The sequence below is a fragment of the Eretmochelys imbricata genome, chromosome 8, assembly GCF_965152235.1.
Source record: "Eretmochelys imbricata isolate rEreImb1 chromosome 8, rEreImb1.hap1, whole genome shotgun sequence".
In the NCBI taxonomy this organism is placed as follows: Eukaryota; Metazoa; Chordata; order Testudines; family Cheloniidae; genus Eretmochelys; species Eretmochelys imbricata.
This window is the reverse complement of record NC_135579.1, coordinates 6,511,821-6,524,707: the sequence shown is the minus strand read 5'-3', so window position 1 is coordinate 6,524,707 and position 12,887 is coordinate 6,511,821. Positions and strand designations below refer to the sequence as shown.

At 53.6% G+C, this 12,887-nt stretch overlaps 1 protein-coding gene across 1 annotated transcript; it reads left to right on the top strand.

Annotated features, from left to right (window-relative positions):
• The first annotated feature begins 356 nt into the window (after nucleotides 1-356).
• LOC144269170 (cationic amino acid transporter 2-like) lies at nucleotides 357-11,794 on the top strand. The gene is made up of 12 exons (XM_077824669.1): nucleotides 357-516; nucleotides 3,768-3,923; nucleotides 6,016-6,184; nucleotides 6,736-6,872; nucleotides 7,254-7,458; nucleotides 8,173-8,309; nucleotides 8,757-8,862; nucleotides 9,437-9,536; nucleotides 9,626-9,770; nucleotides 10,043-10,209; nucleotides 10,925-11,033; nucleotides 11,670-11,794. Exons 1-12 carry the CDS (start codon nucleotides 357-359, stop codon nucleotides 11,792-11,794), a joined length of 1,716 nt encoding a protein of 571 aa, XP_077680795.1.
• The last annotated feature ends 1,093 nt before the right edge of the window (nucleotides 11,795-12,887 follow it).

Genomic DNA, 12,887 nt, shown 5'->3' with positions numbered 1-12,887 from the left:
TCATCTTCAGCTCTGGGTGGTGGGGCTCAGGGTCCCAGGTTGCAGTCCCTTGAGGCGCGGCTTTGGCTTTCTGCCCTGGGCCCGGAAGAGTCTAATGCCAGCCATGCCTGGCAGCCCCCCTGAAACTTGCTCATGGCCCCCTAGGAGGCCCTGGACACCTGGTTGAGAACCACTGGTCTCGTGGATTGAGCAGTGGGCTGGGACTCAGGAAACGGTGGTTCTATTCGCAGCACTGCCACTGCATTGCTGGGTGACCTTGGGCAAGTCACGGCTCGCTCTGTGCCTCAGTTTTCCCACCTGCAAAACGGAGATAATGATAGCGACCTCCTTTGGAAAGCACTTGGAGAGCTGGGACGATGATGGTGATCATGGCTGAAGGCAACGGCAGAACTCACATTGACGTCAGTGGGGCCAGGGTTTCACCGTTAGTGATTAACAGGATGCGCTCAGGAGATGAGCGGCAGATCTTGTTTGCAAAGGGAGCACCCTGCCTGCTGTCGCCAGCCAGGCCTGCATGTGGGACGATACTGCCAGAAGGAATGCCCCCAAGTCCAGCTCAGCGCCTCCTGCCCCTATTTTCAGTGAAAGAGCAAAGCAAGAGCCATCTACAGCGGCACCACACATATGGCAACAGGGCCTGTGGCAGGGGATGGGCCCTATATTTGTTGGCAAAAAGTCTCCTATTTTTCCACTCTACTCTCAGACATGGATTTAGGATTCAAGCCGCCCAGCTGGAAAATTCACCAGGAGGTGCAGCAGTAGGGCCCTTGGAAAAGGATTCGTAAAGGCTCCTCCCCAGCAAACCTATGCTCCTCCCCTGCAGAACAGGAGTCAAGAGGGAATGAACAGAACAGGGCACTCTGGAGTTATCCATCCCTTGTCGTCAGTCCCAGCTTCTGGCAGTTGGAGGTTTAAGGGTGTGTAGAGCATGGGGTTGCATCCCTGACCATCTTGGCTAATCGCCATGATGGACTGATCCTCTCCGCAGAATACAAGTCAATGGGAGTGACTCAGCGTTGCCAACACGAAGCGTTCAAAAATCACGAGTCAGGGTCCCCAAATTAAGAGATTTGCTTAAAACTGATGAGATTTTTATCAGTAATAAAGGTTGGGATCTTTTTCTTTGCCTGCTGGTTTCTGAGCCTTTTGGTTGCGCTCGCTACATGTTCTCAAGCTTTCCTCTGCATTGACGGGGGCTCGAAAGTTACTTGACTTTTTTTTTTTCCCCCAAAGAACAGTGGAGATTCTCCCGCAAGTTCCTGATTCCTGCAGCGGGGGCTTTAAGAGAAACACCAGAGCTCACCAGAGTTGGCTACACTGCGTATTAGGGGATGGGGTGGGAGAAATAAGGCACCTGGTGAGGCGAGCACGTCCGTGAAAATCTATCCACCCCTCTCCATCACGCTTTCAACCCAATGCGTGTCACTGAATTTTCTCTTCTGCGGCCTGTCCCTGTCCATCACTTTCAGGTGCTGGCAGGTCTGACTCAGGTGCCCAGACATCCCGATATTAGAGGCTTTCTCTTATATGCGCAACTACACCCCGCTCTCCCCCTTCCAAAAAAAAGGGGGTCCTGATTTTTCACCCTTGCTATCTGGTCCCCCAAGGTCTGACGGTGCCTGACACTATCACTGGGCTCCTTAGCTGCCAGAGACACAGACAGTTCTCCCAATGGGAGCTTTAGTGTCAATGTGCAAAGGAGTCTCCCTCTGCCTCCTGCACTCCCCCGGACCCCAGCTGGAGAACTGCCTCCCCCACCCAAGGCAGAACAGCCAGCCCTGCGGTATGGCCTCTGGCCCGTGTGTCGGTCCACACTGCCACCTGCTGGCCCAGCAAAGCCCAGCAGCAACCCAAGGCATTAGCTCGATGTACCCCAGAGCAGGACTCCAAAGCAGTTCGGGGTCAGCCCGGGGAGCAGAGGATCACTGCAGATGAGTAGAGAGGAGCAGAGATGAACACCCCGCTGCCAACTTCCTGCTGTCGGCAGTTAGAGTGGCATCCTGGCAATCATCAGAACGGGCATCCTGGTGACAACCCCCAGCCGCTTCCCTGAGCCCATTTCCCTTCTCTCGCTGAGCCGTCGGGGCATGGTGAGAAAGGGGCAGAGAAGGGGGCAGGGCAGAGGGATCGCACAGCCTGAGGGACAATGCTGCTGGGAAAAGGTAGGGCTTTCCCTAGTATAAAAAAACGAATTGAATCCCTCCTCATCCCCATCCCCCACCTAGGATCTAACGACACCCGTCCTAGTACTGACAGATTGGCATTGCTACTTCCCTGTGGACAGGTCACTTAGCTAGCATTGTCTTTTATCATTTGTATCGTGGTCACACGGAGAAGCCCCCATCCAGCTAGGCGCTGGGCAAACACAGAACAAAGAGATGGGCCCTGCTGCAAAGAGCTAGCTATCTACGTACAGGACAAGAGACAATAGGTGGATACTGACGGACAGACTAGGGAGCCCAGTGAGACAACACTGGTCAGCAGGACAGGCAGCGGTCTGAGCACACCCACCAGCTGCCTAACCACTGTGGTTTTGTAGGCACCACAGCAGGGGAGCGCTTGAAGGAGGGATCTGAAGGACAAGGAGGGAGTTGGGTTTATAGGGAGCACAAGTTTCCTTTAGTTTGGTTGCTCCCCACTAGTCATTCCAATAACTCCCCTGGCCGTCACCCAAGCCTGGTTTTCTGGGTAACACAACCCTGTCTGCTTTGTATAACCCAGTTGGCTGGGGTGACAGTCACGCCTGTTGATGCGATTAGGTGCGTGAGGAGCAACTGCTCCTTGGAGATGGCTGCAGGAGACAATAAAAGCTTTGTTATAACTGCCAGGCTGTCCCCTTCTCTATGATGGAAAACAACATTTGTCTCCACCCCCTGCCCTTTCACCAGCTAGCACTCCACTCCAGCACAGCTTGGCCACGACAATTTTGCAGGGCACGCTCTAAGCTGGTGAACGCGGCTTCTCACGACACAATCGAAACGGTACCCTGGAATCCGGCAACTGACTCTGTCAACCAGCAATGCCGAGGACTTACAACTGTGCAGCTGCGGTCTGCCCAGCTCCCACTGGATTGGTCCCCTGTACTTTCTGCTGCAGATTTTTCAGCCTTGTTGTATTTAGGCTGGGCAGAATTCCATTTTTTTTTTATGATTTTGAAAGAACATCGATGTTTATCTTAATGCATCTTTTTCTCTTTTAGCAGATTTAAATTTTCACAGCTATGCAAAATTATGGGGGAGGTTAACATCGCACGTCAGCGTATCAATAGCCTCACGTCAAACTCGAATACATTCTCAAGCAGCATCTGCCTTGTCTTGCCTATCTGTACGTTTTTATTATTATCGATGGAAACATATTTTTGTTGGGGTGAGCGTGTGTACGGTGAAATCAACATTTACCCATAAAAATCTAGTCCTTCCAAGCCAGGTGTGATGCACACACAAATATTATTGTGCACATCAGGCAGCCCTCTCAGCCTCCTGACCTGCTTCTTCCTCCTCCCATAAAGTCCTCATTGATATGGTAGCTTCTGTAAGTAACCTAATGGTTTATTCTGAGGGCATGTGTTAAAGAAACAGGACTTCCAGTTTAAAAGCTTGGGGGGTGGATGCATGGTCTTGTTGGTTCAACATGGACCTGGGAGACACAAAAGTGGACAAAGAGAGTCAAGCATGGAAGAGAGACCTGCTGTATCTTGCTTTAATGCAGGGATATGTGTTTAGCCTCCCAATGCTGGCATCTTTGCTTACCTGGCTGCCTCTTCCCAGGTACCTCCAGCGTCTCCCAGGCCTGGAGTGCCACATTTCATGAACTCCTCCACAAAAAGATGGGGAGGTTTTTTGGCACCTACATGGCCATGAGGTCTCTGGGACTGGCAGAGTACGCAGACATCTTCGCTGTCTGCCTCATCGTCATGCTGGCAGGTACAGTGTTTGCATTCAGCTTAGCCTGAGGCATTGGATTCGGGAGCTGAGTCTTGCTTTCAAAGCTTTACAAAATCGTGCCCCCTTCTGCATTGCTGTCTGCGTCCCCCATGTCTCCAGTCCTATCTACCCTCTTCCTTTACTGCCCCCTTTCTGCCATTCTCCTGCAACGCGTCCCCTGCACTTGGCCCCCTCTTTCTGTTCTTGTCCTCCAAGCCCCCCCACTCCATCCACCTACTTCTAGGAGCTCCCAACCAATAACCCGCCCTGCCCCTTCCTGAACGCTGGTCCTGTCATAGCTCTCCATAGCTCCCTTTCTCAAGGCAAGGAACCTGTGCAGCACAGTGTACATGTACAGCACTGGAAATGTGGGGTGAACCCTGGCCCCACTGACTTCAATGGGGCCAGGATTTCACCTGTGATCGTTGTTAAGACCAATAACAAAAAAACGATAATATAGCTTAAACAAGATAAACCTCGAGTCTATATGGGGTTTGGATAGGCTCAGTCAAAGGCTGCCACTACATCCTCAAATGGGCTGGGACCTTTATCCAAAGTGCCTTATGCCCTATGCACACTGTTAGGACTGGCTGGGGGGTTCCTGTGGCCAGACTCTAAGCATGCACCCGCCTTGTTAGGCAGCCGGTCACTCTGTCTACCTACGGGACTTATCTGCTTCCCCTCCCCCACTGTGTCTGGGCACCGCACAACCCCCTGCACTCCTGTGAGGTAGGGAAGTGCAATTGTTTCCATTGTTCAGCTGGGGAACTGAGGCAAGGAAAGACTAATTTCCAGCTCTGGGAGACGTACCCTCATTAGCTCTGATCCAGCTAGCATGCTAACAAGAGCAGTGTAGTCTCTACAACATGGCAGGCTAGCCACCCTGAGTACAACCCTGTCTGAAAACCTACATGCATACTCAAGCGACGAGCCTGTCCCATTGTTCGCACCACTGCAATGCCACTGTTGGTTTTAGCCCGCTACGTGGGGGGTGTCTACCTGGGGTGGAATTTACAGCTCCAGCATGGACACTTAGCCATAAGTAACCTGCCCCCGGTCACAGGGGAAGCCTGGGGGATTGAAGCCAGCTCTAGCCCCAGGCTAGCCCCCTGGACCATCCTTCCTCACCCCCACCCCTTTCTGGAATTCACTCCTCTTCGCAGCCTGTCAGAGACCAAGTCCAGGGCATGAGGCCTGGGTTTCGTTTAGCATTCGGATGAGCTGGTTTTGCCTTCAGCCTTAGAAATGAGGCAAATACAGTGAAATGCTTGGGCCGGAGGTGCTTCCCATGCATGTCAGAGCCCTATGGGCCCCGCTTTCTTCACACCCCCCACTCCCAGCCCTCACATCACAATGGCTCTCCTGGCATCTGAGAGAGGAGGGGCCAGCTCTTCCTTCAGTGAACCTCTCGCAATGACCCCCAGGGGTCGCAGCCCGCTGCCAAGAGCCAGGGGGTCCGGTTTGCAAAACAGGCGTGTTTGTTGCAGCCAAATACTTCCGCTTATTTGACACTGTCAGTAACTGTCGCCTCTTGGGAGAAGCAGGCAGCTTAGCAGCATAGGTCTGTAACGTGTTCTGTGGATCCTTGCCGTGTGTGATGCAAACCAGCCACCCAAAGTGAGCATCTCAACACCCATTTGAAAGTGTCACCAACGCAGGTCGGCCCCCCTGCACGTTCCAGTCCAGGTCCTCTAGGCCCGGCCCGGCCCATGTACCGCAGTCCTGGCCAGCTGCGTCTCTGCTATGGCGGTGCGACAGACTGCCGTGGTGTTTTCATGCACCCAGCAGAGGAGAGGTGAGATCACTCGTTCATGTTCACATACATGACTTGGGGCCTCATCCAAAGTCAATGGGAGCCCTTCCCTTAATTCAGTGGGCTCTGAAGGAGCATCTGAACTCAGCTTCCCAGAGAGGAAAGGCTCATGTGCTCCCCTGTGCTCCTTTTGGGGTCTTTCAATGGTTCCTTTGGTAAAGACACACAGATCTCATATTCGGATCCCTTTCCATATGGTGGCACCTGGCCCTGATGCCCCGTGCGCCCCCAAGGGGACTGACCAGCTGGGCATGTTGCTCTTCTGTTTTGATTCCCCAGGGCTCCTTTCCTTTGGGGTGAAAGAGTCTACCACAGTCAACAAACTATTCACAGCCATCCACGTGCTTTTCCTGCTGTTTATCACAGTGAGCGGGTTCAGCAAAGGGGATCTGAGGAACTGGAGGATGAGTGAGGGTGACCTGCTGAGGTCCGCTGCCCACCAAGCCAGGTGAGAGCGTGGGTGGGCCGGCCCCAAGACCTCTGCATGTTTTAGAATCACCTCACAAGGAGGCCTCCCCTGAGAGCCAACCCTGGGTCTAAAGTGATTGTATGAAAGTGCCCCAACTGTACTTTCAAGTGCCATGTGGTTGGACATTTAGTAAAGACCCTGCCTGCAATGCAGCCCATATTTGCTGGGCCCATCGGTGAGGCTAGGATATAGTCACGGGTATTTTTAGTAAAAGTCATGGACAGGTCACGGGCAGTGAACAAAAATTCATGGCCTGAGACCTGCCCATGAATTTTACTATATACGCCTAACTAAAATTTGGGTGTGGGGGTGGGGGTGGGGGTGTTCTGGGGGGGCAGTCTGGTGGCGCTGCAGGTGCTGTGGGGGTGGCCCGGGACTCCCACTGGTGCTGGGGGCGGGGCGGACCTCAGCGTGCGGGCCGGGACCCCTGCTGGTGCTGGGGGCGGGATTGGTGGGGCTTTGTCAGAGGCAGGCCCTCAGCTTGCCCCCTGGTAGAAGTTCCCCCTGGCTGACTTCCTTTTTCTTCCCAGTAACCAATCCCTGGCTGGCAATAGGACCGGTGAGTTTGGAGTTGGAGGGTTCATGCCCTATGGTTTCACTGGGACACTGGCCGGAGCCGCGACCTGCTTCTACGCTTTTGTTGGGTTCGACTGCATTGCTACCACGGGTAAGCAAGAAGGGGAAAAATAAGAAAAATATTATCCCCATTGGACAAATAGGGAAACCGAGGCTGGGAGGGTCAGTGACTTTGCCCGAGGCCACGGAAGGAGTTGGTATAGGTGCCAGGATCAGAACTGAGGCATTCCTGGCTCCCAGCCCTGGGCCAAACCCGCCCGAACACACTCCTTGCTCTAACTGCTCGAGCAGGGAATGGGCCACACAGAGGCCTCGGATGCATTCAGGAGGCTGGCTAGCAGGAGGGGAAGGGAAGTCTCCAGTCAGTTATTTGTAGGTGCCACAATACTGCAGCTGCCAGCAGGGGCCATAGGCCCCAAAACAACAAGGATTGCTGATGCCTGCATTGACCCGCCAAGCGTGCCTTTCCCAGTGGAGGAAGTGAAGAACCCCCAGAAATCCATCCCGGCAGGGATTGTCATCTCCCTCTTGGGCTGCTTCCTGGCATGCTCTGGGGTTTCGGCTGCCCTGACTCTCATGATGCCGTACCACCTCTTGGACCGCAGGAGCCCACTGCCCGGGTGGAGCATGGCCAAGAACGTTGTGGCCGTGGGGTCGCTGTGCGCCCTGGCCACCAGGTGAGAAGGGAATGAGGGGAAAGAAGCACATTGGGAAGAAGCTATTTTTGCTGAGTTTACCTCAGACTCATTCATGTTCCATAGGCCCAAACAAAGTTTCCTGGGCATCGATAAAGCCTTGGGTGAGCTTTAGGCCTTGTGAAAGTCAGAGATGGATAGAACTGGCTAGAGCCATGCCTGCTTCCCCTCCCAGCCCCAACTCAGCTCAGCCAAAGCACCCCCGTCATGACTAGCAGAACCCTGCTTTTCCAGTCCTGGGCCCCAACAGAGCTCTGCCAACTCACCCCAATGTGACCTGACCTACCGCCTGCTACTCCCACCCTTCCTGAGCAAGGATCTGTACTCAGGCCCATTCTGTGTGCAGGCTTTATCATGTGAGCAAACATCTGCTGGCCTCTAAGGGAAGAGATCAGCACGTCACTCGTGACCACACCTGAACTCAGTTCTAGAGAGAGGAAAGGATAAGGTCACACAGCGCAGCCGCATATGCTATCCAGCATACCTGCCTTGTAGCCCCAGGCCCATTCCTGGTCAGGCGTTCAGTGATGCTCGGGCAGGGCAGTGTTAGTGGTGTTTTGTGAAGGCCTGTCCCAGTACACAGCACAGATCTGCCAATGCTTACTCCGTGTGTCCCAGAAAAGGAAAAAGAAGCAAGGAAGGTTGCTTGGGTCGGGCTACACCTGTTTCCCCATCTGTCTCTTCCCTCCCCTACAGCCTGCTCGGCTCCATGTTCCCAATGCCACGGATCCTACTTGCCATGGCCAGAGAGGGGCTCCTTTTCAGGCCTCTGGCCACAGTCAGCAGCCGCCAAAGCCCAGTGGTAGCAACTCTGGCGTCTGGCGCAGTGGCAGGTAGGTGCCCTTACAGTGAAGGTGCTGCCGTGGGGTGCCAGCCCTTAGCTGTGTGTGGGGCGGGAGGAGGGTCTGCAGGGTCTGTAGAGGGTAAAGCCTGCAGAGACAGAAAGGCGGGGTGTAATTTTCAATAAATGGTGGTCTTTCCCAGTGGGTTAGTGCTCTCACCTGCCATGCTGGACGGGCATCTTTAGGTTCAGTTCAGAGTCCATGGTCTCTCTCACACCTGGCTATCGCACAGGCTATGGAGGCAGTAGGGCCAGTATGGCGAGGGAGATGGGCTATAATGAGCTATCACGAGACACTCGTGTAGTCCTTCCGGGCTGGCCTCAGCATGTGAGGAACAAGCTCTGGGCAGAAGGCTGTGCATGGACTGACAGGAAGGAGCAGAAAATATCTAATCTGAGGCCAGCGTCAGTGAGCTAAAAGCCCCTCTTGTCTCCACAGCCGAGATGGCTTTCCTCTTTGATCTGAAAGCCCTGGTGGACATGATGTCCGTCGGCACTCTGCTGTCCTACACCCTGGTGGCTATCTGTGTCCTTTTTCTCAGGTAATGGCCGAGGAGCAGTTCTGATGCGAGACGAGAAAGGGAGTGTCTATTCAGCACCATCATTGTCTTTACTTTCTTGTACGGCATGGACAATGGCAAGGGGCAAGGGCCTGGGCTGGTGTGTGGCTTTCAATACAGTATAGAATAAGCTTCCTCCATCCCCCACACCTCCCCATTTCCTTGCCCCTTCTTGCCTTTGCTCCAGGTTTTCGTGGCACAGGTTTGCCTCTGAGCAATTGTCACGAAATGCTGCACGAGGGGCAGCGGGTGGGGCGCAGTTAGTGCCTGAGCTGTGGGCCCCGTGGGTACGGGGACTAGAATTTTGATATGGGTCAGCTAGAGAGCCAAATGAGGGGCAGGAAAGCTGGAAAGCTAATGGTCAGACTGGTCAAGCAAAGAACTTAGCAGGATTCAAAGGGGGATTGGATATCAAGAATACCCAGCGTGATCCTAGTTAATGACAACAAGCATTTTGGAAGGGACATTATCCCACATCTGCCCATTGTGGGTTTGCTTGCACCTTCCTCTGAAGCGTCTGGTACCGGCCAATGTCAGAGCTATGGGCCTTGGGTCCGATCCAGCCAGGCATTTCCTACGTCCCTAAGTCCAGTGCTAAATGGGATGAGTTGCCCTCCCACACCCCTTTGCATGCTGCACTCTGCAAGGGCTGCCATGAGGTCAGACAGGGTAACAGCTTCCATCCAGATACTTCACACAGCGAGGCAGCCTTCTGGCAACCAGCCATGTCCTGTAGCCTCTCCTCCAGAAGTACCGGCCTGAATCCAGCACTCAGGACCCCTCAGATGGAAAGATCCCCGCCACAAGGCTCTGGATGAACTTCCTCATCCGCCCACCCGTGCGTCCAACTCAGTGCTCCTCCAGCCTGGTGTCGTATGCCGTGACACTAGCCGGTAAGTGCTGGGGCCCTAATACTGGGGATAGCACAGGGAAGCAGCCAGGCCTGGGTTTGGAGGATAGGGTGGCAGAACCAAGACTCAGCCACCTTAGGACAGAAAGGAGCACTGTGTCTGCTGAGAAGAACTGGCCCATCCAGGACATCCTGGAACAGCAGCTACATTGGCAAAGCACTTGGGGAGGTGGAGGGAGATCTGGTTTGGGGGTTCGGGGATATCTGGTCATTAGCCAGCCCCTTTTCACAAGCTGTTCATGGTCCAATTCCCAGCCATCCTGGTCTGCGCTGTGAGCATAGTGACCACAGCAGGGCTGGAGTGTCTCTCTTCTGGAGGAGCCTGGTGCATTGCCTGTCTGGTTCTCCTTCTGCTGGGGATCCTCGGTGTGTTGCTGGCCATCTGGAGGCAGCCTCAGAGCCAGAGGAAAGTGTCCTTCATGGTAAGCAAGAGCCAGAGCATGACACTGGGGGACTTTCAACGTCCCACTCCCCACAAAGCAAACGAGAAACGGTGAGTGACCAGAGATGAGAGACCCTCCATGTTCATGCGTGAAAAGGCCCTCGCAGGCTTACGGTGTCTCATTAATGGCTTTGATATAGGGATGTTCACCCCATCTGAGCTCAAGATTGGCTGGACCTCTTCCATAGCTGTGTTAGATAGAGGTCCATAGAATGAGCCTGGGGTTCATTGGACTCTGCCATCGCAGAGCTGATAGAGTCATCGGTTTTAAGGTCAGGAGGAACCACTGTGATCATCACCTCCGGCATAACACAGGCCGGAGAATTTCGCCCAGTGATCCCTGCATTGCGCTTAATAACTTGTGGTTGAACTAGAGCATTTCTGTTAGAAAGAGACAGCCAGTTTCGATGTGAAATGCTGAAGAATCCACCATATCCCTGGGTAAGCTACTCCATTGGGTAATTATCCTCAATGGTAAAAAATTGCACCTTGTTTCCAGTTACTGGGAGAGGCAAAGCAGACGTCAGCCTAATAATTGTTTCCCAAGCATCCATTTGAGATCAACCCTAGCAGTATTTACTAGGAACTTTGGATTCTAATTACCCAGCCCTTAGCTGTTCCTTTCATTCCCTGGAGTTGCTGCATACGTGCTACAAACCAATGCTCGCTCCCTTGCACGTGCGTGTTCCCTACAGGTGCCTTGTCTGCCATTTCTGCCCCCTGTCAGCATCCTAGTCAACAGCTACCTGATGGCCAAGCTCAGCAGTGTCACCTGGCTGCGGTACATGGTGTGGATGGCGATTGGTAAGCCTCTCAGAGCTGGCTCTCAAAGACACTTCATAAGCCACAGCACTGGGCAAGTGAGAATGCTGTGTAGACAGCAAGAGACCTCCGCACTTGCTGCTGAGGCAGGGTTGTCCAGTGGTTGAGACAGAGGCATGTGGGTTAGGAGACTGTCATAGGGTGGCTGGCCTTTTAAGGGTTAAACTGAGGCCCAGCCCCACGTCTGTCCGCTAAGGATCATTGTAAGGTGATTGTAAAAGTAGCACATAGCCCAGATGGGCAGAGAGCTTCCAGGAGCAGCGAGGCTCCGGTAGCAAGCCCTTGGGCCCAGCAGGGAGCAAAGACTGAGAACTATGGGCCACAGGTTGATTCTCAGGGAAGTGAGAATGCAGAACATCCCAAAGTTCCTGCTCTCCAGCTGAGTGACCCACAAGCTACCCCCATAGATGCCCGTCTCTCCAGCCTTGAATGGATCCATTCTTGGGAGCTGGCAGGGAACTGAAACAGGATGTGTGTGGACCTTTTGCAGGGTAGAAGAAAGATGCTGGCCGTGTCTGTTTCCGGAGAGAGGAATGGTACCTTTTGGGAGGGCAGTGGCAGTTATGTGACCTCCGAAAGAAGGAAGAGGTCACCCTTCCCTGTTTTGCGTGCTGCCAGGTCTCCTGATTTACTTTGGCTATGGGATCCGCCACAGCACCGAGAGACGTGGGGCCATAGGGATGTCTGCGCAGGAGAAGGCAGAGGGCACAGCAGGTGATGTGGATGCAGACACTAATACTTGAAAAAACTAACTCTGGGGAGCCCATGACTTTGAACAGCAGAGCCTCTCCGTAGAAGTACAGCCCGCCTCTGACCACAGCTGATTTCTCCCAGTTATTAAAACTGGTGTTTAAACAACCCCGCACCCTTCCTCTGATTGTACATCGGAATATTAGCCATATGGGAACATGCCCTGCTCTAGGTGGTGGTGATGGTTGTCCTTTGGGTCACTGCTTTCTAGAATGGGGTAAATATCCAGGGACTCGTCATTTAGGCAATGGATCTCACCTCTTTTTCTGTTGGCAAGCTGGCTGCTGGAAACGGAGTGGGATTGTCTGGGGTTCATTCATTGTCCCGCAGTTCTGAAGAAGGAAACCCCTAGCAGGTTACCATGGTAACAGACTCACTTCCCTCCCCAAGGGTCAGTTTGTCTGTTCACAAGGTCCCATCCGTAGGAGCTGGCTCAGGGATGAAACTCTCTCTAAGAGATTCCCCCCATCACCCTGTGGTGGTCATTGTCCCCTTCATGGAAAAGGCAGTGGGGTCTGTTAACAAGCATGTCAGCTCCTCAGGGATCCATGGGAAGCCAGGCCCCATCCACATAGAGGCCATGTTCCTCCACACCAGCCATACTCCAGTCCTGACAGCTTCCCCACCCCAGCTCCAATGGCGTCACACTAATGGGGACCCCCTGGGCTGCAGCTGTCCATGTGGAGGAAGGGGTGTGCCCTGGGGCAAAGAAAATACAGCCCCTGGCTGCATTCTCTTTACTGGGGAAATTCCATGGGGCTGGTGGGGAGGACATGGGAGAGAGGAAGGAATAGAGTTGATGGCCATACTTGGCCTTCCCTTCCCATTCCTCTGTGCAGAACATGCACCTGTGAACTCCCTTTGTGTGTGCGGGGAGGGGGGTCGGGGAGGGGGGAGAGGGCATGCAGCTGTGGAAGTACCATGAAGGATGGGGAGAGTCACACATGGCAGGTTCCTTCCATGTTCTCCTTCCCACTAAATTCGAGAACAATTAAATTAAATGGTGGCAAATTCAAAACCAATGAAAGGAAATACTCTTGCACGCAACGCATCATTAGATGGTGGAACTCACTGCCACAGGAAGGT